Genomic DNA, 26,344 nt, shown 5'->3' with positions numbered 1-26,344 from the left:
GGTGCCTTGAACCCTCTGTCCCCCGTTTCACAATAATCTGACACAGGAATGGGAAACGTGCGAGGGTGTACACTCCGGCGCCCGAGACTGAGCAGATGATCCACTCGGAGGCGGAGGCAGACGAAGGCCGCGGATGGGGCAGTCGAATTCGACTGAGTGACGTAGCTACAGTTTACGTTTCAGTGCCAGGATTTTTGTGAAACAGAGTATAGCTTTCGGAACTATAGATGGTAATACAGACGCCATTATTTAAGGATTGTCCTCAGGGTCTTCTTCCGGCTCCATCTCCTGCAACAGGGACTGCAGGCCGGACTCTTATGATGTAAGAGAGGCGCGTGTTACGGCGAGGTCCGTATGCATCCATGCTCGGAAACCGTCCAAATCACTGGACGAGATGTGCGCGGTCGAGGGAGTAGTCTTATTCTGATGTCATGCATACAAGGACAATTCCAGAGTAGGTTCGCTGCGTCGACAGAGGCCTCTGCGCCAAAGCACCTTGGAGAGGCAAGCCATTGTGTAAGTCTCGCGACACTTCGAGGTAATCGTTGTTGCCATCTGTCGACGATGCCGTGGAATCACGTTTTATTTTATTCGTAGTCTGTTATCAGTTGGTTCTGTAAGATCTGTAACTGAAAATAGAGGTGGTCATTCGGGATGTAGTATCCCCCAAATCATCTCCATTCTAACATAAAACGTGAAGTACTATCGCCCGCATTTGGAGCCGGCTTGTCAGCGTTTGGACACGTATAGTATTCTATGTAGTTGGGCAGTGTACAGAAAAAAAAAGCATATGGAAATGAGCACACTTATGTATGTATGCCTCGCGCGCCATGTCCTCCACTGTGTGGTCTGTTGCCTTTGGCTTTGACGTTTCAAGCACCGCGTTTCTTATTACCGTGGCGAGGCAGCGCGATACTGAGCGCTCGGCCAGTCACCGGTATTGCTTGTACGCCGAGTAATGACAAAATTTTCGATTTCGCTGGAACACACCCAGGAATTGCGACCATCGTGATGATATATCCGGAATTTCTGCAGTGGATCCGATCATTGAAACTACGTTGAATAGCACGCATTGGAACGTTTTGTTGACGCTTTCACGATGGAGAACAAGAATACGGAAGAAAGAGGGACTTTTTTACATTCATGTATCGCCCGCTTAGGGAGAAACGTTCTCAGCAATGTACTCTGCTACTCGACGTCCGTTTGTTGTCATAAATATTCATTGGCCGCATAGCGGACTCCGGGTGCCGCGATGTGCCCGTGGATGGTGCAGGAATGTCTGTCAGGGGCAAAATGAAGGCGGTATTTATTTTGCGGGCTTCTCGATATACTCGTATAGTATACTTCAAGGTACGTTGACTGTTTTGTTTTCTGTCTTCGATCTTCCGTTGTTTACGCACGGGGAAAAACCCACTGTCCTCCCCTCTCCGCTTCCGTTTGTTTCCCTTCGCTGGGCCTGTTTGTGCGTACCTCTTAATGTATATAGTTTACGCTTAGTTTGTGCCAGCGTCTGCGCAGCGTCCACACTTTTTTTTTTATACCTTCTTCGCCAGCCAGGCTCTTCCACTGCTGTACTTGCCCGCCTGGCAGCTAGCAGCGGCAGTCTTCAAACCAAGTTTAACTAACGCGGCCCCCCCTCAGCGCTGAAGGGTGCGCTCAAGAACACGCGCCTCCTCGTCGTCACGAAGGGCTAAAAAGAGAACCAAGATCATTGCGCGTATACAAAAGTTCGAGCTCCAGAGGATGCCGGGGGCTGTGGGGGAGCTTGATGCGCTCTTCGTGGGCCAGCACACCCGCGCTCTTCGGTCGGCAAGTGTGCCTATATACCCGCAGAGCGCGGCTTGCCTCAAGTGGGCATTCCTTCCCCCACCCTCCCTCCCCCTATATCCCGTTCCCTCCCCTCGTATAACTCGGGGAGGCCGGCGGCCTCGAAGGACTGTTTGCGGCAAACTTCCGTCGTTCGCTTCTTTTGCGCTTTTTGCTCGCTTTGCACGAGTATTATTGCCGGGCTGCCGCCGTTCAGTCCTCCCCGCGGGACGACCTCCGTCAGCCTTTCCTCCTCGTCGTCTTCTCCTCATCGTCGTCGTCGTCATCATCATCATCGTCTTACGCCTGCCTCCCCCGGGGCTTGGAATAGAGACGGATCTTGCGTAGTGGGCGTGCGAGCACCCGATCGCCGTTGTTTGTCGGTGTCCGTTCCGCCAGCGAGGAAACGCGCCCCTCCCCCCGTTTGCCTATGGCGTATACGAGTGCGGGCCGTGAGTCTGACAGCGCTGGGCAACCGGGGCTCTTCACGCGTCGCGCGCATTGAGCGGGCCCGACGCAGACGTGGTGCGCGCGTCGTGCTCCGCCGTCTTCGGTGGCGGTGGTGTGCTGTCGCGTTCGTTCGGTGCTCGAGTTCCGTTTCTTCGTTTGTTTGTTCGTCCCGACAGTGCCGGTATAGCATGCCGGTCGAAATGCGCGCGAACGTGGTCGACGACGACGTGACTGCCGCGGCCGCTGCTTCGGAGTGCTCGTCACCATTTTCGTCGTCGTCCCCCGTGGTGCTGCTCAAGTACTCGTGCCTCTGGGATTACAAGCTGTCGGGACGCTGCTTCTCGTGGCACGCGGGCGACACGCGCCACGTGGCCGGAAGGAAGAGCTTCCCTTTCCTCACCATGGTGAGAGTGACGTCGGCCACCAGAAGTTCTCTTCCGCGTGCAGCGCGCCCTGTTTCTGTTTTCCTTTCTCGTGTACGACCCGCCTCGTTTCGTTGTCGTGTGCGTTACATCGACGGCTTGTTGTTACACGCGTGTAGAACTGCTTCCCTCTCGGCCGCTGCGTGATAGCTTATAACGGTAGTAGCGGCGTGGTCGCCTTCAACGCGGGCGCGCTGGCGTATAGCTGCCTGGCGGCGTGATTGCGAACGGCTGCCGCCGCCTCTGTCACATCCATCACGTGCCGACACGCGGTCGCCTGTCAGGTGCGGTTTGTAGGCATAGAACAGCGCGAGCCGCTCGGCCTTGGCGCCTCGGTCGGGCGTGTCCGGTACACATGTGTTTGTAGAATGCACCTTTAGCGATGGCGTGGATGGTGGTTGATGGCTAGGTTTCTGGGCGAAAGTAGATTTCTTCATGTCGACTTGTGCATCCAGGTGCAACTGCATAAGGACGGGGTTGAAATGCGATTTGTTCGCCCCCCCCCAAAAAAAACAAAAAAAACAAGAAGGAATGCTTTTTCACAAAATGCTAGTTAACAGCTATTTCGGATATAGCCAGAGTTGGCGCGATTGTGGTGCTGGTACTTTCGAGTATATATGCTTCAGCTGCGCTTACAATTGTAGGTATCATTTTTGCAGCGGGTTGCTACACTTGTACCGCTTCATTTTGAACAGCTTGCAATGTGTCTGCTGTGTCAGTCACTCCCCGGTCTGTGGCTCGACAGTTGAACACGTACGAGCTCTCTTGCGCAGAAAAACAAAAGCCAGCGCCACTGAATGGAGCGAATCACTCTCCCCAGATGAGAATTGGGCTTGTTTGTGCTCATTCCATGGTTGAGCGACCCTGACATAAATGTGGCAGGACCAGAACAAGAACGTTAGACACGACTCTTCGTTATCTTTTTATCCTGCGAAGATTTTTATAGCGCTTGGCATGATACCTCAATTGTGATTTACTTGCGCGAGGGGCTGATAAGTTAATGCGCACCCTATAACGCAGCTGCGCGTGTGGCACTGCTGTAAGCCATCACCTTGTGATAGAAGCGAGCGATCTCGACCGAGTTAAGGAAATCTGGTGACGCGCACCATCAGCAGAGCAGGGGGACCGTGCGAGCTGCCTAGCTTTCAACTACTAATTTATACACGCTGTATGACGCTATATACAGGCGTCCTGCGCTATTTTCGTTTAGCTGACACAGCTGTATAGCGTTTAACCGTGAGCTCTACACTTCAAGAAGCTCTCGGAAAAGGCTGCAACGAATTCCATGAATGGGTCTAGCGCACACCGCATGGGTTCTAATCGAGCCGTCGTCACACCAAGGCGAAGCGAATGCGATTCCGTGTCCTTCCGTATACGCAAATGTCTCCTCTTGTTCGCACCGCAGTAAATTGCGCTTTAGCAATCGAGTTGTTCGATCCCACTGCCGCGATAACAGTTGTTCGGTACCTTTCTTTCTGCTGTGTAGTTGATGTGCTCAGCGCTTTTACATCCCAATTCTTTAGTTTTTTTCTCACGCCGACATGTACGATCGATTATCGCGTGCGCCCTCCGCTATCTCCGCCACATTTAAGAGCGCCTGCAGCCATTCACGTCGTCGTGTGTATATAGTTGCACATACGTCCCATATGCACAGTAATCAAATCCGCTTGCTACTAAACATTATTCTTGAGTCTGTAGCGCTTTTGCACAACCGTACACATTCACTCCCCGCTTACTGTTGTCCCAAATGCTCTTGACCTTGAAACCATGGACCAGCTTTCTATACGATAGGACTCGGCTTTGTTTTGTACCGGGGCGTATAACGATTTGCCCGTTTATCACAGTTAGGTATATTGCTTGCGCGCCCGTCCGAAAAAGAAAAAAAAAAAAAGAAAACGCCGGCGCGCATTTTATCGCATACATATACATCTCCTCGCACAATCGCTATCTAGAGATCCTCCCTTCTGTGTGTCGTGCTCCACGCACCCGATCGTGTGGCAGTAGCTGCCTCTCGTTTCCGCATGTATACATTGACCTCGAGCAGCGCACGAGCGCTCCTGCATAGGGAACAGGTGTTACACGTTCAAAGGGCAACCCGATCACGCGTGTATTGTTTTCCGATGTATACGCGTGCGCTCGCACGGCAGGGGCCGGGATAACGTTACCCGTTCGTTCGAGCTCCGTTGTCCGAGGTGTCGTCCCGTACGTGCCACCAAACACAATGTGCCCCTTTTGCCGGGAGCCGTGCTCGCGTCGCGAGCTTCTCGCGGAGCGAACCAACGGAACCGTCGTCGCTGCGCCGTCCCCCCGGCGCGTTTCACAAGCGCGCCCAGCGGGGATCTTGGCCTGAATACCTCGAATTGAATCCTGCCGCCGTGCCGGCTTCGCCCTGCAAGTCGGGTCGGCTGGTCCTCGTTGCCGAAAGAAATGTGATAATAATAGGGCGAGACGTTTGCAATCCTTCGTCCTCGGACGCGTGCTTTTGTCGAGGGTGATACGTCGGCATTGACGGTCGTATACGTACGACATGCAGGGCGGTGTGCCGGTGTTCGGAGCGCCGCTTTTGGCGCTGCGGGTCAAATTCGAGCGTGCAACGCGTCGAGCTGGTTATACTCGCGACGCGCGCTTGACCCTGCTTTGAGGTAACAACCCGCTCCTTCTCGAAGACGCTGTCCAAGCGCAGCTCGTCCAATGAACCGCGTATACACGTTCAATTTTTATCAGAGGAACACGCAGTGGTAGACTGCGGGGGCAAGTTGATGAATCACTGACTTGCAGCGCGCGAGAACATGACAGCTATCCTGTTAGAGAATCGAAACCTGGGCAAGTTGGTATGCATTCATGTTGAGACCAAAGCGCCAGACAAGGGAGTAAGTGGCAAATTCTGGCGCTGCTCGCAACTATCAAACATTTGGGACAGAGCCGTGTATGCATACAACGCTGACATGCTATATAGTGATCTGGCTATGACTAGTCATTGGGGTGTCAGAAATAAATCGGTGGTTATATTTCGTGTGCCATCGCCATTCTGTTGTTTGACTCGATTTTTCTACCGTGTATCGCACCGGGGTCATATAGGGGGCAGACATATCAAGATCGAATTGATGCGCTAGGGGGCGAAGTTCTTAGGCCATTGCCACCTGCACCACCTGTTGCGGGTCTGCTTCGATCGTCACTCCATAACGCTGTGATAGCACCTTATTCAGGTCACCTTGGCCCTTCGTCACGCCTCTGCTGTCAGTGTATACGTCTCTGCCCTTATACAGTAGGACCTGACGGCCTGCTCCGTACTGCGCAGGTGGCAGGCGACAAGGTGACGCTATATACGCTAGAAGGCCAGTTTCCGCGAACTGTATCGCCACGCCTGCACGCACAGGTTCCATAATTCTCTGGAGCGTAACGCACACAGGCACGCATAAGACCGGGCGGCTGACGTGTGGACATTGTAGTTCTTTAAAGGGGGTGACATTCGAGTAATCTGTGTTGTTAGGTTACCTTTCTGGGACCTTGCAGCGTTTGTTTCACATAAAGGGATCACTTGCACGGTCCTGACTGAAGGATCCGCATTATCCATTTTCGATTCAAATTGCCCGCGAAGGACTGAAGTACAGTAGGGCCCACACATCTCTGAGGTCATGCTCTGCTGGGCACTGCTGCCAGTGCATTCTCGCTGCAGTGTTCTTTAATTCGACGTCCATAGTGACGTGAGTGACTCCACTGGATGACTCGGTAAGTTCAGTGAGAATAATTGTTCAGTAAAGTGCTCTTTATCGGGCAAGGAAACACTCTGAGAGTGTTTGCGCTAAGGGATGCTTCAGCCGTTTACTTTTCCACTTCCAGTGCGGTGCCGAAACTATGCCGCATTGCGAGCGAAGTTGTATTTTTGCACAGCCGGCCCGAGAATATGCACAAGTTTTCTATCGTTCACAGCGCAACTATACTAAACTCTGTGTGAATGAGATATGGTATATGCATATTGTGAGCTAAATGTGTACGCTTCATCAATTCTCATTTGGATATACTCATCATCATTCCTCGTCGCCTTCTTTTTTGGGGTGGTTTCGTGAGTTTTCTCGGAATGAAAACAACGAGTCAGCCATTAACGTGTTATATAGTTTATATTTGTAGCCATAGAGTTTCCTACAAAAACCCGCCGCGTTGACATAGCGACTATGGTGTTGCGCTGAGAAGCACGAGATCGCGGGATTAAATCCCGGCCGCGGCGACCGCATTTAGATGGGCGCGAAATGCAAAAACACCCGTGGCTCCGTGCATTGGGGTCACGTTAAAGATCCCCTGGTGGTCAAAATTAAACTGGAGTCCCCCACTATGGCATGCCTCATGATCAAATTGTGGTTTTGGCGCGTAAAACTCCAGAATTCAGGGTTTCCTACAATTACTAAAGGGAACTCTGGCGCTGCGATCGTTCGACCACCATGGGAATGATGGGTAGTACGTGGATTTGTCTGATCTTCGTGCTTGTGGATTCAGACGTTCTTGTGGCTTCGTCCATTACGCTTTATCGGGGCCTAAATTGGCCTTAATTTGAAAACAATTTATACTTTATTTTTTAAATACGGAGGTAATAACACACTGCAAGCACGCATAATCGCTGCTAATTGCAGTGTTTCGCTTGTCCGTGGCGTAATGGTTTCAGTAACTTCCTTCTGGGCTATAGCAGTTCGATGTTCGAATCCTGCCGTCGGACAGTTTTATTAACGTTTATTTAGTTATTTATAACACCGTACTTTCTTTAAAAATATCACTTTCGGAAGTCACGAAGCCATTCAAAGCCAGAAGGGCGAAGTTTAGGCAAGTCTATGTACTTATGCTACCCATCAGTCCCATGCTGACTGAACTGCCCTGCTTGCAGGTCCCGTATAGACACTATAGCGCCACAGTTCCCTCTAGTAATTGTATGAAGCTCTGTTTCTGTAGCGGTATTCGTTGTACAGTCGAACTCCTTTATAACGAAGTGCCTGGGTACTCCGAAATCATTCGTTATACAGGTCACTTCGCTGTAAATGCCGCGCACCTCATTGCTCACAATAGAACCGGGACAGAATTATCTCTTTGCTATGCAGGTCATTTTGTTGTAGAGGCGTTCGTTGTAGAAGCGCTCGACTGTACAGGCAAGTGAGAAATGATAAGGCTCGCTTCTTGTTTCCTATTTTGTCTACAACGCGCCGCACATTGTGTTTACATCTGCTCCCTATAGCGTCGGTAGCACCACAGACGCACGAGTCGCGAATCCGTGAACTGTGCTACAGTATAGTGAATGTACTTTCCGTGGTGCTGCGCATGCGCCGTCTACACACACTGCAAAGGGAACCGACCGAGCTCCGAATTCCGCGGCGATCGCGGGCGTCCGTTGAAAACTCCTTCCTCATCCGGCGCAGCACAGCCGCTGCCGCACACACGCGCTTGCATTGGGCGTTCCCGTTCACGCTTCTTGCAGAGCAGGAAAGCCGGCAGCACCGCTCGAGTAATAGGAAACCCACCCGTATAGGCCGTCCCTCCAGCGGTGCGTGTTGACCTTCGTTTTTCCTCTTGCCTGTTCGATCACGCGCGTTGTGGTCGTGCCTCTTTTCAACTGAGTGTGCATTATATATATACGCACATACACACGCGCGCGCGCGCGCGAGTTGATCGTGCTAAGCCGTTTTTCGGGTCAGGGTGGAACGGGATTCACGTCTGTGCTGCATGTAACGGCGGCCATCCGCATAGGTATTTTTCACGCTCGAACGTCACCTGTCGCCGCGGCTTGCCGTTCGTCAGCCGTCGTCGAAAGACGCGCCGCGCTCTCTCACACCGTTGACGCTGTAGGGGGGAGCAGGCATGCGTGAACATGCCGCAAGGAAATCTGTGAAGAATGAAGCGAGGGAAGGGGGGAGGGGAGAGAACAACGAAACGCATTTCGAAGCAGCTCGAACGAAGCCGTCAGTAATGCAGCGGGAGCTATACGGTGCTGTCAAAGTTTCTACTCTGCGAAGCGATATGCTTCGTCAAGGGGACGTTGTCGAGTCTTTGTTCTGCTACCGTCTCGTAGGGAATGCACTGACGTCATAAGCTGTTCGCGCGGTTTGGTAGGGAGTGCAGTCTTTTTTTAAATGTTTGCTCGAATGCCAGACATTTCCTGCGCTCTGTCGCGCCGTCGGCGTGTGTGTATTTGGTGCCCTTGAGTTCGGCGTGCGGAGGTCGTCGGCTGGATGACGGCGTTTTCGATTCTGGCTGGTCGGTGGGAGATATTGTTTTGAAGCGTCTATTGGAAAACAGCGCACGGACGAGATTAGAAGGCAGAACAACGCACTTATTTCGCCTGCGAACAGCTGCGTTCATAAATGAGTTATGCTGCGAACGTTGAACAGTTATTTCTATTTCGTATATTTCCACTTTCTCGTGGATTTTCTTTAAAGTAATGCTGAATGTTGACAGTTAGGTCAATTAATGGACGGCGAACTCCCTTTTTCCTTGTATTTTTTAATACCTCCGAGACATCCACCTTGTTTGTGCGTGAATGCATTCGTCCTCACGCCCTGAAGTCGGTGGCCACTATTGGGTTCTTAATCTTTTATGTTTCTTTTTGTTCCAACTGTTTCTTTTCTTACAAGCATCTAAAATGATGGAAGTTGCTAGTGATAGCGTTGTATTGTACATTAGAACAAAACGAGGCCGCAGGTACTCCGAGTCCCTTTTTCCTTTTGCCTCGGTTTGCCACGCCATTTGACACATGGCGAGAAAGTGCCGCATTAAGCGTTTTGTATTTCTAAGCCAGCGGAACAGGCATGGTGGCTCGCTGGCCAATATGACTTTTCTGGCGCTGAGAACAAAGTCGCGGAATCGATTCCCTGCCGCCGCGGCCACTTCCGATGGGAGAGCAATGAAAAAAGAATGAAAAGGAAATCGTTGGCAGATATTTTAACACACAGGTGTTCAAAATCGATGCGCAGCCATCCACTATACTGCGACCTTCACCGTTTTGCTGCGGCTGTAGAACCTGAAACTCCATCATGTTTTGCGTAATTCTGTTGTTAACGTCAGCTGGGGATGCGTGATTATACGGTATTGCTCTTGAGTGCGCGGAGCCATACAACGTCTCAGCAGGAGTGACGGTGATTGGTGTATATTATCGTCAGAACATCATATAATTTCATGAAAGTCTGTCTTTTTTTTTAATTATTGCGCCCATGCACGGCACGGTCCTGACTTAGAGGAGGCGTATCCTCTATTTTGGTTTCGAATTAAAGCGATAAATGTTTGTCGGCTAACTGGTTTGGTGAAAAAGCATTCAGATCATAGTAGCACGATATAGGGATGAAATGATAAATCTCCGCGGCCTCGCATGCGCTGTATCGATCCACGCCTGATTACAATTCAGTGTACTGATCGAGTAGCATTATCGCTTAGTCAGTTATGGAGAAAAAGCTCTACTTCCGCGGGCTCACGTATAAGTTTTTATACGTGACCCCGCGTATAGAACTTATATGCAAGTTTTATGCTCAGCGGCAAAGATTTTTCGCGCGCGAGCTTCTGGCATCGTTTTATTTCGCAGGCGAGTCGCGACCTTGAACGACTTCCCGTTAACGCGGCCGCATCGAGTGTCGTTGCCGTTATCGCTTCTCTTCGAAGGGAGAACTTAAAGCGGAAGCCGGAATATAATGCATCTTAAGCAACGGAGAGCGGCCCCCCGAGAAAGTTTGCGCAAATGTGGTACGCCATACTGAACTGGCCGCGGTGTAGAAATGTCGCTTTCCGAAACCCAGCACTCCTAATCGCAAGCCTTTTTCCGCCTTGCTGGTGGCGTTGAATACGTGATTTCGAAACCCGTAGGCGCTGGAATGCCTGCTGCTGTTGAGGACCACTTCGAAGGGTACAATCGCGCCTTGACGCGTACTGTGTGGATCATGTCGCTTGTAGTTGCAAGATGCGTGGATTTCTTGAGAAAACCCGCGTGGCTTCGTGGCGAATGGAGGGGAAGCTTCCTTTAGGATGGATGCATGTGCGGATGCGTTTGTGTGTTCCGAATACGACCAGTACCTGCTTGTGCGCGCGGGTATACGGTAAAAAAAAAAATTGATTATGATGCGAGAAATTATCGCCTTGACGCGATTTCTTCGTTTTCGCTTGTCCGATTTCTCCTCCGCGTTTCTGCCGTGTGTCGGCGCTTGGACGCAACTTAATTTACTGCAACCACGTGTAACGTAACGATGCGAGACAACCGTTGGGTTAACGAAGGCTTAATGCAGACACGTTAGTGTTCGCCACCATTCCTTTTTTTTTTATGTGGCGTAAAATGGGGAAGAAAATTAAGTTGTTGTTGCTTACGTTGTTAACGACAAATGATAGCTGTAACGTGAATAGAACGCAAGACAGATGTGTGGATGTGAGAACGAATGCATGTACCCGACATTGCACGTATAACTTGCAGTAAGAGGAAAGAGTCTATTTGGGCAAGTTGAGTAATGACAGATCGGATGTTTAGGCACTAAAAAAGAAAAGTGTTTTCTTGGGAGCTTATCTATATAACATGCGCTAATTAAAGCTGTCACTTAAGACACATGTAGGCACAATAAACTTTCCTTTAGGCCATGCATAGGCTCAATTAAGAACTTTTTCTGTGCATCTGAGGATAAAATGCAAATTTTTAAGTAACACAGCTCTATAAACCCCGCTTTTGTGATATCTATTTTCTCGATAAAACGCAATGAGGCAAGTTGTGTAAGTTATAAGACTCGTCTGAAATCTAGAGTGATTAGACTCCACGAGAGATTAGACTCCACGAGACTCCACGAGTTGTGTTGTGAAAGCAGCGACAAAGAAGCACCACGCGTGCCAAAATTTTCGGGTTTTCTGTTCCACCTTTCTTTTTTCTCCGAGTACATTAGTTCGTATGCAGAAAAAGAAAACGTTTAGCATCCACCGAAGCTAGGCACACGTATACTTGTACTTCGGAACGTTCAGTGGTCCAATTATTCCAATGCCCTCTGGAATTGCAGAGTGTTCGCCGGTGAGAACCTTTTACAGTTCTTCGAGTAGCGTGTGATTTTTCGTCCGTGACAGATTGAAGTTTCAAACTAATTCTCAGCGACCGGATTCGTTGCGGATGTTGGCGAGCGTCCTATATGAGCCACACATTTCGGGTCAGAGTTTCGCCCGAGCATTCGAGTTTCTCGATGATGTCTGCTCAAAACGTGAAAGGAGCGTAAGTACGCTAAGTCACCTTCAAGTGGCATCGTTCTGTAAATAAGTTGGAGTCCTGTCACAGCGACACTGTGGTCTGCTGCAAAGCTGTTAATAACAGCATTTACACCGGCAAATTGTTTGTGTAGCGGTAGGCTTTCTTTAGCCAAGTTACCCAGCGGGTGATAGCATTATAAACAAAATGATGCCATAGAGGGCAGAAGACGGAAAAAGGCTTTTTTTTTTAGGCCCGGAAAATCCAATATAGGCATCAACATCGAAGTAGGCCTTTAGAAGCACAATAAAAGTGCTACTACAATGCTTCTAAATCCATAGTTCGTGCTTATATATTAAATGGAGACGATAAGAATAGCACTTTATGAAAAAAAAAAAGAAACATAGGCATTTTGCTTGAAGTCCCGGTCTCTATTAATAAGTATAGAACAAGTGGTCTAGCAAATCATCTTTACCTACATCGCGAACAAAACTAAGCGGACACAAGGAAGGACTACAGCACACGAGCGCTGACACACGACTGGAAGTTCGTTGATAATAATTCACGCCGTAAATGGAAAATAATAAATTTTCAATTGTGAGTGGGCGCTTGCGTGGTATGGTCCTTCCTTGTTTTCCCGTCCGTTTTGTTCGCGCCGTAGGTAGAAGTGCAATTGTACCGACTCGCCCAGCTAGTCACGATTCGCCCGTCAAAGCAACGCAATGGCGGGATCAAATCCCGGCCGAGGCGGCCGCATTGCGATGGGGGCGAAATCCGAAAACGCCCGTGGGCCGTGCATTGGGTGCACGTTAAGGAACCCTAGGTGGTCAAAATTAATCCGTAGTCCCTTGCCTCCCCCCTTCCACTACGGCGTGCCTGATAATAAGATCGTAGTTTTGGCTCGTAAAAGCCTAAAATTTAATTTAAAGCAGCGCAATGGGTGTCATTGGAAAGAAAACGCAGCTGGGGATGGTGGAAGACCACGTGGCGCGATGCGATTAGAAAAAAATTTGCAGGTAAAGTATGGTGTGTCACCTGACGCGAGACGAAAGGTAATTGGAGATACGGAAAGGCCTTCGTTCTTCACTGGATGCATGAAATATCGGTTAATGATGGTCGTAATGCTGGCGGTGAAGACTGTAGTTGCTATCTTACACGACCTTTAAGTGCCACCGGAGCGCACTTTAATGACCACTCGAAAATTTCATTCGCGAACCTGATCGCGGAAGTTATCTGACGGCCTAGAGTCTAAAGGGAAAAGGGAATCTAAAGGGAAAAAGAAATATCTCTCGGTCGTTCCTCGTTGTAATTGCGTGGTGTGGCGTGGTTTTCTGTTTTGATACGACCCCGCCCCCCTCGTTCACCAACACGCAAACTGACGTTACGCGTTGCAGAAGTTATGCGAGCGCATTTAGGGTATACACTTAATCCCGGCGCAGCAAACGATCACTATTAGAGCAAGGTGCAGTGCTTGCTATAGGACACCTATCAGGCCGTTTTTTTTCCCTTCCTTCTGCGGTCCTCTTCCTTTCTATGCGCTTGAATGGTCACTTATACTTTCCCACGGCCGAAATGGCGGTCCTTGCCCTATAGCCGGCGCGCCACTTGCCAAATCATTGGCTCTAGCGCAGTGCCCCGGCGCTGCTGGTATACACGAACGCTGCGCATACACACACGTTCGAACGCATTTCTTCCCGCTTTTTCACTTGTTTGCCGGACACCGGCTATTCTATATATTCCTGCACTTAGTTAGACGACGCGGACATATCCAGTGCTCTCGACGGTGGGCAGGGTGTGGCACTTAAGCGGCGGGGAACTTCCTGGTTTCCTAATCAGCTCTTCCGCGCCGTTCTGGCTTTTTCCTCTCGTGACTTGAATAATCGTCCGGCTGTCGCGAGACGGCGAGGAAGTTAGCCACACTTGATAGCTGATACTTTCGTATTCGCCTGGCTTGCCTCGCGTAACGCCTGTTCTTCATTATTTTTTTTCACTATGCAAATGCAGAACTCGATAGCTTTTGAAAGAAATATCGCAACTTTCGCATCGCGCATGCAACGTCGTCACTCTTTTAGCCAGCCAGCAGTAGTACGCGAAGCTGCAGTAACTATAATTGCCGTGGCTGTGCACGCATGATTTGCATAGACTAAAACGTGGGTGAGTTCAGATTAACTAGAACTTGCTCTAGGCGTGTTTCTGTGTTCGTTGCCGTTTGTTAGGATGTGCTCTTGCGCACACGTGCATTCTCCTGGGCGCGACGTTGGAAGGATCTATTTTGACACGCGGATTCAGGAGCTGCAAACCGCTTTGCGACCAGCCACAGGGTGATTGAAATTCCCACTCGAACTGTGATGCGCAAGCTCGTTAGTTCGCTTAATTTTCGTTTATTCTTTTGTTTTCGTCTCGGTCCATGCAGGCAGTGCAGAACACTTATCTCCGGACGTGTATGTGTAGGGTGTAATTCACGCCGTGCACAGGAGCTGAATACTAGTGCATGTTCCTCCTTTATCTCGTGACTTTTGTCGTGCCTCTTAACAATTCATTACTTTTGTTTGAGTGTGTGTGCTTGTGTTTTCAACTGTTCCTTATTCTTTTTTCCGCACTTTGTGCGTCAGTGCATTCCATCAGACACTTATACTGCTGTTGGATGATGATTACTTCGCTAATTAACGCCACTCTACTCCGCTGTATACCGCAGGTCCGGCACCAGTTGGTGGAACCCCTGGACTACGAGCAGTTCGTGTCCAAGAACAAAACCATCCTGCACAATGACCCCCAGCGGGAGATGCTCTTCTTTCCTCCGGACGACATCTCGGTGAGGAGCGATACGTCTCGCAGATGCATAGGAATGCCGATGCATATATATACAGGCATCGAAAGTGCCTGACCTTGGCGTAAAGGGTGGTCGGACATGTACATGAAAGGGAGCACCTCATCCATAATCAAACAACGATTGCGGTAGGAGTGCGAGTTCAGACACCGCGTCGCTTTTACGTGCAAAATAAACTTCTACTGCCGAAGAACCTTCCCCTCTGCGCTCGCGTGACGTCGTAGCAATGCGGAGAATTCGATAACTTCCGGTGTGCAACGCAGATGAGGTGTTCCTTTTCGTATTGGTCGTCACTGTATTTCGTATTAGACATCACTGTCGGTCACTATGTGTGCAGTGCTGCAGTAGCCCGATGTCTATGCTGCTCACGTTGAATGTTAATGAGATCCAGAAGCAGCGACAGCATTTCTTGCATGGTTCGTGTAACGCTGTTCGCAAACTACTTACGACTCGAACTTCTTCACAGGACAAAGCGTATACATGCATACAAGAATGGCACGCCGCACTTTTCGTCTCTTTCTTTCTTTCTTTCTTTCTTTCTTTCTTAATCTCGGCTGGTAGTAAATGCTTACTGTTGAATACGTTCTTTTGTCGTTCTTTTGCCAATCTCAGAAATGCCAACATAAAATATACAGCCTCTATTTTAAATCATTGTTTTAAACTTACAATTAGGCAAAATTATTAGACATGTCCTGGCGCTCTTTGGCCTTAGATGCCCGTGCGCGGGTGAAATGTAATAATCATCGTTCCAACCTAAAACAACAGTGCCCATTAAAGGAAGTCTGAGAACCGCATTGGCTGTGTGATTCCAAATCGTGCAGTTAGGAGAGAGCGGCACTTCCTTTCTCGACGAGCAGACACAACCGTAAAGTGCGCATTGCTCAGCCTGTCACTATGTGTAGGCATCCAGGTTACAACATGGCGTTGCGCCATCTATCATACTGAGGGCGCTTTTTGGACGGCCAACACTTCACAATGTTTCGACTATGACACCCATTTGAAACGCAGCTACTGAGGTTTACCGATTGAAGACGGCATTATTCAATATGTTTTTTTTCTTTATTTATTATTATTATTTTTTATTTTTTATTTTTTGCCGTGGTTTGCGTTGCGCTGCTAAGAACCCCGAGGGCGCGGGATCAAATCCAGGGCACGGCGGCCGCACTTCGCGATGGGTGCGAAATGCAAAAAACGCCCGCCTATATCGTGCATTGGGTGCACGTTAAAGGACCTCAGATGGTCAAAGTTAATCCGTAGTCTCTCCCTCGCCCCTTCCGCACCAACTGTTCCCCACTACGGCGTGCCTCATAGTCATGCATATCGCGGTTCTGGCACGTGAAACCCCGAAAATTCTTTTAACGTTTCTTTTAAAGATGGTTTTATGACTTTTTTGTTGGAGGCTTCGCATTCTCGAAGGGAAAAGCCTTCACAAATCTTATAACCTAATCTGTAGCCCAATCTATGCATTCAAATCGCAGAGACATGCATTCTGAATTTAAAACTATACACCCTGAGAGGCACTGCAGACATTCAACTGTGGGTTTTGATGGAAGCATCGCATGCTTGAAAGAAGAGGAAAGAATACATTAAAGAACCTTTATGTAACCTAGCCCAACGTGTACCTTTGAAGTAGAGGTATTCTTGATATTGTAGTATACACTTTGAGGGGCACTGTTGTTTCATTAATGTGCCCATCTCTCGCGCGGCGCTGTTTATTTACGCATACATATAAATCTTGCGTGTAAACAGGACGTGCGTCGCCATCACGTCCGCTTCATCGCGCGCTTAAGGGAGCGATTATCGCCACGGCGCCTGTGTAGCCCGATTAGCGAAACTGTGTCGTCTGGTGCCGTAATCGTTAAGCGCAGTTTCCCGTCTGAAGCTCGTCGATTAAGCGGACGACTTGGCCAAATAGGTTTCCCATTCAGCCGTTAAGCAGAATGCAAGAAGCGTCTCGTGCAACGTTTTAAATATTTGGGGCACCGTGCATTTTAGACGGAGAGAATTGCGCGCCACTTCCGATCAGCGAGATTAGATTCGAGAATCAAAAATGCATTAGGCGTATCGATTTCTTTTTCTTTCTTTCCGGAACGCTGTAAAGCCTTTTAAAGTTGGCGGCTGTGCTTGTGTCGTGTGGTACTGTGTAGCGATTAGCAAAAATAATAATAAATAAAAAAAGATTAGAAGAGTCCGTTCGTTGACCTAAGCGCCTCGCTCACGTACGCGTCTCCTTGCGCCTAATCGGCCGTAGCCAATAGCGTGTAATTGACCCACATTTTCCTTTCCTTTTTTTTTTCTTTCTGTATAACGTGGGTTAATAGCTGCCTCTACACGCGCTCCTTTTCGAGAAAACAGGCTTCTTCTGCTTCACAGACTTTTATCTGCTTCGCGGAGTCGGACGAACGTTATGCGTGTATGTGTGCATATATACAGTGTGAGATACTGGAGTTTTGCCTATGATGCCCACGCTGCGCGGGTCATTTTTTTCTCCTTTAGATAACCGAGAATGAATAGGCAGTGGGGCTGTATTATCCTGCACCCCTTTGTCGTCGATGAGCAGAACGTGCTTGCAAACTTTTTTTTTTTTTCTAGCACGAACTCGTGTAACAGCGTACTACGTGATAGCATTGTTTTTTCGAGCGCTCCTCGGTCAGTTCTCTCGATCCCTTCGAACGCTGTCCGCACGTCCAAACGGGAGTCGGCCGGCTGCTTCTCTCGCGCGTTTTTTAGGTGCTGCCTCTTCGCGAAGTGCAGAGAACGAAGTCTGGTATCGTCGTTCTTGCCGAGTTCAACGACACCCCTGAGTTCGGTGTTCGAACGAGTCTACGGTTTTTTTTTTTTTTCTTCCTGGCGCTTTCCGTTTGTTTACTTATTTTGTAACACTATATATGCTGCGCTCTTGTCCTGCAGCGATTGTGTAGCCAGCCAGAACGCACGCGGGAGAGCTGTTATTGCGCGCTATCTATCCAGTAGCGTAGGAGAAGCGGTGGCAGTCTACGGCCGGAGCGAGGAACCAGTTTCGTGGGAGTTCGCATGTATAAACGACACACGTATACATACTGTACATGTCTGCGTATTTTTATTTATTTTTATTTTTGCTGTATTTCAGGTTCTTTCTTTGTTAACAACCTACTAGCATCGAGGCTGATCTGATTCATTGGTTTATTCCAGACGGATTGTTATGGCCGATGGAAAAGGGCCATTGTTGTAATCCCTGCGTGCTCTTGGGCGGTCTACTGCTGACGTTTTATTCATTTTTTTTTTACTACCTTCATCCCATATACATCGTGCGTCGCTCCTTCTTTAGGATGCCGGCCGCGTCGTGAGAGCTCTGGTCGTTTTTAATTGACGTCGTATACCGTACGGTTCCACCACGCGGTCGCAAACTGCGCGCGCCCGCGTGCTATAGGGAAACTAGGTTTACTGCGTTCCCAATTTGCGTCTGCACGAAAGGAGTGCCTTTTATTACGCATTGTCGCGTGCTAGCAAGATGCTAACAGACGTGTGGACGAAGACCATTAACTGGATGAAGCTATCGAAAAGATTTGCGGGGTGGCGGCTCGGATACGGGAGTGCGTCGGACGAGCAGGCTCCGACAAGGGCATAGTTAAGCTCAGTTTTGTATTACGACGTAATACAAAACTGAGCTAAACTAGGAGCCTGTTCGTCGGACGCACTCCCTACTCCGAGCCGCCACCCCGCTTAAGCGCTGTCCGGGAATCTGCATGAGTGTATACGTGCTTTACCGGAGGCGTATACAGATGGGAGCAGCAGCGCTGGTGGAAGTATCTTGTGACGCTGCGTTCAGCCCGTCTGAGTGCTCTGTCACTGACACTGTCACCGATATTGTCACTGACGCGTCACTATTGCGCCAGATAAGTAGAATAGAGGTGTTCGGTGCAATTACTATAGAACAGCGTGTTATAATGTGTCCATCGGTGCCGTTATTTCATATCTGGCGTCTCGCCAGGACATCGTGGTAATTCAAGGAAAACTGGGCGGGTGCTGTAGATATATTGTGGGGAATGCCAGAAAACGGGGGCTTCGGATCTTTATCGGAGAGCCGCGCAGGAAACCGTGAAGGCGCGCGCCCGGCGGATAGCATTTCGTCTTGTCACAACGGTTGAGTCGCTACTAAAACGGCGGCCTTCGAGTGATTGAAGATTAGCTTTCAGTATACGGTTACGTATAGCCTATACTGTTAATAGAAGTAGACGCTGCAGTGTGGCGCGGTATATGCATTGGCCACCACCGTGTCGTACTATTCTTTGACGCCCGGCAGGCGCAGTCCGCGCCTATAGCATCCACGTCGCGACGCAGTTTCATACGAAACGGCGTAGAGAGAGAGAGAGAGAAAGAGAAACGCCCTGCTTGCAGTTCGACTCGCAGTCAGCGTAAGTGCGAGGTGCGAAAGCATTAGCGGTGTTTAATATTGCATATTGTTTAGTGGTGTATCGAGCAGGTATGAAACTCGGGTCGGGTTTATACGAGTACACAGAGCCGGCCGCAGTAGTGTAGACAGCGAATATCAAAGTAGAGATGGGGATACATAGCCCAAGCCTACACACGCCTACCGCACGCAAGGACTAGGAGCCGAGTAATCGAGCAATGTAATGGCGAACGCACACTACAAGCGCCAACTACTGAAGTTGGTGTAGGGTTAACGTCCCGGGCTCCGCACGAGCACCGTGCTCAAATCTGAAAAAGCTAAATTTACTCTATAATATAGGTCGGGGGATTGTCTTCATTTATGATATATCGCCCTGACCCAGCCGGTGGTATCGCATCGACTTTGGTAATAAACATTTCCTGTGCGCTCAGCGTACGCTTTCCCTGTTACATGTATAAATAGAGTATATTAAATATGCACACAGTTCCGCACGTAACTAACGAGTAGGGAACTCCATTTCATGTACGCTCTTGCTTTCAGGGTCGCATATATTTTCATTGGAGTGTGGTACGTGTGTATGCCACCGGCCCTTTCATTAAAGGAGGGCGCTGAGATCGCCAGTCTGTAAAGCTCTTGGATCTTCCCACGGGATTTACGCCTGCCGGAACAAGCGCACCTAACGTTTGCGTGCTGCCCTCATCTCGCGCATCGCAAACACAAGTGACACGGGGGCGTGTGACGGCCACTCGACTTGCCCGATCGACGTAAACTTTCCCTCTTCGCGATCGAGGCAGCGGCGCGGCACGCGCATCGAAAACAGATCAAGATCCGATTTAGTGCCACAGTTTCGGCGCGCTTGGAGTCGTTTGAGGAAAACGGCGCGATTTCGCTCAACGGCAAAAAAAAAAAAAAAAAAAAAAAAAAGAAAAAGGCAGGCAGACAGAGAACAGCAGTTGTGGCCGGTCGTGGCTTCTCACATGCGTCTGCTTGCGCTACGACACATAAAAAATATCAAAGAAACAAAATTACGCCGATCGGAGAGGTTCGGGAGCACGCGCACCACAACCCCGGGGCGTCGTCCTCGACGCCCGTCAGCCCGAGCGGGTCACCGATCCTGGAATGGGTCAATCGATGCCTGTGGGGTCCTGCGTGGCCGACATTCGGACACGCCGTGACTGCACGCGCGCTCATAGGCGAGAGGGCGTGACGCCTGGCCAAATTGCCCCGGCGCTGCGATCCGAGACGTCCCTAAAACCCAAAGAAAACAAGGGGGTGGGGCGATAAAAAAAAATTATGCCTGGTAGCCGCCGGGTCAGTTCTCGACGATAGAGTTATTCATTGTTGCAGGGCGCAGCGCTGGGAATCGGAAAGGGTTCGTCGGGAGATTGTCTATCTGCCCGTGGCCTCGCGAGCGTAATGGCAGTAGACGGAGTGAGCCTATATATACGTATAGCGACACGAAGAGAGAAAGAGGAAAGAAAAAAAAAAAAAAAAACAGGGGCTATTAGTCTGACTTTTACCTTGCTATCAATACACTGCCTAAGCGCATTGTAATGATAGCAAGGAAGTAGGAATGAAGCAACGAAGTCCATTATACTTTCTCTGGCGTCTTTGTTGGTTATTAATGTTCTGTCGAAATGCGAGGAAATCGGTATGTTTGCGCAAATTATAGGCTGTCGATGGCGGATCGCCCTTCTCCACGTAGATGTGTCCGGGGTCATTCGAGGTCATTACCAGAACTCTAGAGCGCGAGTAAGAGTGCGACATTCCCTGTCGCATCGTGCATATGTAGCTATATACGCCAAGCATTCCTACAAGGAAGGCACACGCTTTTTTGGCACCCCTGATTGAGGCTTTCACTGATTCGCATTTGCTGCTTTATTTTGCCGTAGATTACTGGGATGCTCAGACTGCCGAATTATTCCATCTTTCCGCACCAAGCGGTGAAACGGTTGGGCTTTGATACAGACCTACGTACGGTGCTTCGAAGGATTTCTGCGTTAGTTCGAAGTAGTTCCAAGTCGGTAGACCGTGGTCTCTCATTGGAAGTGCTTGCGCTTTGACCGGGTAAGGTGTGCGACAAAAAAAAAAAAAAAGAAAATGAATGAAGGCACAAAGAAAAAGAAGCTCAAAGGACTCTGCTGGTTAGCGTCGGAGGAAAGGAGCAGTTGTGGACTTACTTGAGTAACTAGGAAAATTGGTTAATTCTCGCTTGCATAAAAAGATTGATGCGTGTGCAATTGTTCGTTGTCATGGGAGCGTTTCGGAATGGAAGTGAGGGTTTATATTCTCGTGCGGTATCTCGGCGCACGCCACAGCGCGCATGACATCTCACTGGGTGAAAAGTTGAAGGATTGCTTCCGCATAGTTTTCGAAGTTGTAGAAGCTCAGCCAAACGCTTCTCGCACGTATAAGAATCGCATTTGTCACGTGTGACGGTTTGGAATGACGTCATAACGCATGGCACACTTTGCTGGCGTGTTTTAGCAGTAAGACCGGGAATGGACGTTGGTGCATGCTCACTTAAAGAAAAAAAAGTAAATAAAAAAAAAGCGAGAGTGCTGCGGGCGTTTCCTCGAGCTGCGCTCGCCTGTGGCAGTTTGCAGCTATCGCAGGAACGCAGCAGACCGGTTTATCATGACGTCATGACAGATCCAGCTCCTTGGTACTGAAACCGGTTTGGAGAAAGACGTACGATAGTAAATACTTATCAGGAGGGAACGAAATTCAAAGCTTATCCACGATTTCTTTGGTAATGTTCATTTCCGAGAGGTTGCCATCACGTTGCGTAATACACCCCACATAAAGAGAATCGGCGCTGGCCAGGAAGCGCTGCGACAGTTTGCATGTGCAAATAACACCTGCTGACACCGCCCGGTAGAAAGTCCACGGAGGATGGTGCGACTACACTCGCGGCCAACTTTCTGTGGCAATGAAGGGAAAGCTACGGGGGCGGAGCTTCTGCACATGTGTTACCGCGCCAAGTAGTCCGCCAGCGTTTGACAGGGCTTTTGGTTGCTCGGAACAGACGCTGAATCGACGCAGCTTCCACGTGCGACGGTTTCGGGTTTGCCCAGACGCGCAAGGGAAAAGCCGCAAAATAAGTAAACTCTTACACTCAGTGGTGTGTTTCGTCCTATTTAACTGCTGCTAATAAGATGTTTAAGTTTTCTCTTCCCGTGCTTAAACTGACGTGGATGAAAACACTGGACTCTTTTCAGAAGCGCTCTCTCTTGTGCGCGCTTTGCCTCCGTGGCTTTCCCTTGATTACCACAGAAAGTTGTCCGCGAGTATAGAGTACCCGCATACGCTCCCGTGTGACATATTGAACGATAACAGACGCGCGCCTGTGTCAACGTTACAGCCCGATTCGCCTAGCCGTGCTTTGACCGTGGGTCAATCAGTAAGTTTGGCCAGTCAGGTCAAAGGCTGCACGTCAATATGAGCGCTGAATTCGCTCACGCGAAATCGCGGCATGTGCTACTGAGAACTGTTTCCTCCGCCCGCTAATCTGTGTGTTGCGGCGCTGCAGTTGGCATGCAAAGTTTCAGCGCTGGTTCCCCGTATGGTTTCGGTTTTCGCCCCGCGCGTTTGCTATCTTATCGCCATCTTATCACCATCGCATTCGTGACGTTCCGCGGCGCGCGGCCGCATGCGTTATATATATATATATATATATATATATATATATATATATATATATATAATGGAGTTTTACGTGCCAAAACCACTTTCGGATTATGAGGCACGCCGTAGTGGAGGACTCCGGAAATTTAGACCACCTGGGGTTCTTTAACGTGCACCTAAATCTAAGTACACGGGTGTTTTCGCATTTCGCCCCCATCGGAATGCGGCCGCCGTGGCCGGGATTCGATCCCGCGACCTGGTGCTCAGCAGCCCAACACCATAGCCACTGAGCGATCACGGAAGGTCGTTGATTGGCGCTGTACTACGGGTCCGCATTATGTGTGTTTCCGAATTATTCAGTGCCTAATTAGGGAACGTCAGGAAAGGATAACAGGGACAGTATTATGTAAGGAATATTTCCCCCCAATTCTGTTCAGGTGTATCATCCGACATAGCGGATGTAGGGCTTCGTGCGAGCCACTGACGCAGGGAAAGAAAGAGTGGGAAAGTAAAAGAATTGTTACATATTACGTGTTCAGGAAGGTTTTGCTGGTTTCGTTTCTTTATCATAGTGGCACATGCTACAGCTGGCAGGAAATGCAATGCCGAACATGCAGCATATGTAGGCAATACCTGCGAAAACTTACGTACATAGAAAGTCAATAGACATTCTACGGAGTATCCAAACATTTTTGTTTGTTTTGTGTGTTTTCGTCTGTCGACAGTGGGCTACATTGTAAAGACCATAATTTGGTTGGAATATCTCTCAGGCAATAATAGCCTCAGCAGCCCTTCATTCAGACCGCTTAGTGTTCCTTTTACGAGAGCATTAAGAGGTCAGAAGTCCCAACCATAGGGTTTTATAAGTTTAAAGGCTAAGCACGAGAAATAACTGACACTTGGATCATTCAGTCACTGTAGGGATGATTGGAAGCACAGACATTGAAATGAAATTGGTTGACTCAAGGCGCTATGTTACTGACTGAACTGTCTGGTTTTCTTTCCTGCTGATCTTTCTTTCTTTTTGCATTCCTTTGTCATTAGTGTTGGTCTACGGTAATATTTTAATTCTTACTGCTGTCCTGTATTATTTGTCATTGTTTTGCTTTAGTCTTTATGTTCTATCATCTTGTTCTTTCTTTCCTCTTTCCTATCATTCTTATCCTCCATTTTATTTGTTATTTCTTTTTTATCCTGTCCTTCCTAAAGAGAGTAGGCAGGCATTGTGCCCATTCCAGTGGTAGTTGCCAGTCTGCTTGTTATTTCCCTCTCTGTCCATTGTGTGTTTTCAAACTGAATAATAATAATAATAATAATAATAATAATAATAATAATAATAATAATAATAATAATAATAATAATAGTAATTATTATTATTATTATTATTTTTCACTCTCGATTTTCTTGTATGTTGGTGGTTTTTCCTTGAATATGTTTTTTCACTCGTAAATGTCACTTCACTCAACAATCCCTAAGTGATGCAGCCGGACTACCATCCATAATTTGTCGTGCGAGCGGTCAAGCAGCATTTCGGAGAAACCAATGCGCAGTGTAATATTTGAGTGCACTTTACTGTGTGTTTAGATCTTTAGTGATGAATTTTGCTCAAGTATAATAAAACTTTTTAGCAATGTAGTGCGATGGTTTTATTTCTGGAAACTGACTTTGAAAGTGAAACCAAGCCAAACCAAGCATTGCATTTTAAGCAATCATCGGCCAAGCTGATTGCTCTCCCAGTGCTCCTTCCCACGGTGTGCTTCAATCATTTGCATACCAGTTGAAACAGTATAGAGAAACCAACATAGATACTGTTGCTATACAGGGTGTTTCACGTAACTTGAACCAAAGATTTTAAAAAAGTGGTTAGCCGCAGCTGAATGAAACCAAAGGCATATGGTTTGCTGTCATGTGGCGCTCCTTAGAGTATTTTTATATTCCGCTTAATTAGTTAACTAAGACGAATTATGCAATATTTTAATATTCACTTTAGAGCCAAGTGCATTTCGTTGCATTGTATAGGGGGTTCAGGAACCACCAATCCAATTTCTTTGGGGCAACGTAAATGCTGCGTGGTGATATTTTTCAGCGTTTAAAGTAAACCCGCGAAATATGAAATAAAACCATGTGACTGCGCTCGTGCGCTATCGTATTGCAGCGCCATCAACTGTACCTTGAGCCTATCGCTTATCAGGGACGACGGCGCTTCCTTTGTGCGTGCCACCACCAAAGATACTGACGCACTGTGAAGCCAATGCCTAGAGCCGCGGCCGCTCCCTTCGCCACAGTCTGCGCGCATGGTTCTTTCGCACGAAGCACGGTTGAGAGCGCCGCAATACGATGGCACACGAGCGCAGTCATGTGGCCTTATTTCATATTTCGTGGGCTTTCCTTAAACGCCGAAAAAAAGATCACCACGCAGCACGTACGTTGACACAAAAGATTGGATCGGTCGTTCCTGAACCCCCTCTATGACGAACCGAAATGCACTTGACCCGAAAGTGAATATAAACAAAAATTTAATAGTTAATCTTAGTTAATTAATAAAGATACTCTTAAGGAGCGCCACATGACGGCAAATCGTATGACGTTGGTTTCATTCAGCTGCGGCTAACCGCTTTTTTAAAATCCTTGGTTCAAGTTACGTGAAACACCCTGTATATTACTCAAGGTAACATTTTAGGAGACTATAAGGTCACAACAGTCTGGCAGCATTATCATCTGCAAGGAGGGAAACGAGACATCCTATCGCATGTGGGTACAGTGTCATGACTGCAGTACAGGCTAAATGCTTCAGAAAAAGTGCAATAGAATGTTTCAGCCCATGCTGTTGCTTTAATTCATTATGTTCTGCAGGTCGTCCATGGCAACTTTCATCTTATTCGCCGTTGAGACTTGCATTATGTTTTGTCCCATTTATAAGAATTTGAAGGAGGATCACACCTGGCACCGTAGAAGTGTTGCTCATTGCCTGATTAATTTAACGATGCACAGTTAAACTGGAGTGAACACTGGGAAGGCTGCTTGCTGCTTCGTCTTTGCATATTAAATTGTTCTCATAGAGTGCCAGCAAATAAAAATAAAAGAACATTTTACTATTAGCATGCAAATTGCATCCCATCAAATGGTCTTGCTATGTTTTATCAAGTGCACTTTCATAGGACATTGCCTGCAACTTCAGTGTTTGCATTTGGAGGAAGAGAGCACATAAATACACATAAATACTTTTTTTTGTCCAAGTATGTGTGCCAAGCAGCTCACTTTTACTGATGGCACTGCTCATTTCTCATTTTTATGCTTTCTTACAGCAAGCCGTCATTCCCCGTGCCATCCGTACCACAGTGCCAACAATCCCTGCCAATGTGCGATTCCACTGCCTGCCCTTGTTTGTGCGCCAGTGCATCAAAACCTACACGGCTGACTGGCACAAAGTCTTGTACAAGTCAAGCGTCTATTCGGGAACGTACAAAGAGCTGCTCAGGTTGGTTGCCAGTTCGCTTAAATTCTTTTTCACTTGATCGAAATGGTGAGTTGTGCAAGTCGGTAGGTCAACATTGTCAAAATCACATTGCACAAAGGGAACAAAGGATAACAAAGTTGGACAACGCAGGGTGCTGTGTAGCGCCCGTGTTGTCAGAGCCTTTGTTCAC

At 48.4% G+C, this 26,344-nt stretch overlaps 1 protein-coding gene across 2 annotated transcripts in view; it reads left to right on the top strand.

Annotated features, from left to right (window-relative positions):
- The window catches only part of Ziz (dedicator of cytokinesis protein Ziz), a 209,292-nt gene that overhangs the window by 60,303 nt on the left and 122,645 nt on the right, over positions 1 to 26,344 (top strand). For both annotated transcript variants that reach the window (XM_055075992.2, XM_050187159.3), the window contains exons 2-3: positions 14,549 to 14,665; positions 26,003 to 26,175. In XM_055075992.2, the coding sequence (XP_054931967.1) occupies positions 14,549 to 14,665; positions 26,003 to 26,175 (290 nt within the window). The remainder of the gene's footprint in view (positions 1 to 14,548; positions 14,666 to 26,002; positions 26,176 to 26,344) is intronic.

Source organism: Dermacentor andersoni, chromosome 2 (assembly GCF_023375885.2).
Source record: "Dermacentor andersoni chromosome 2, qqDerAnde1_hic_scaffold, whole genome shotgun sequence".
NCBI classification, from domain to species: domain Eukaryota; kingdom Metazoa; phylum Arthropoda; class Arachnida; order Ixodida; family Ixodidae; genus Dermacentor; species Dermacentor andersoni.
Note: the sequence above shows the minus strand (reverse complement) of the source record. Positions and strands in the feature narration are given on the sequence as shown.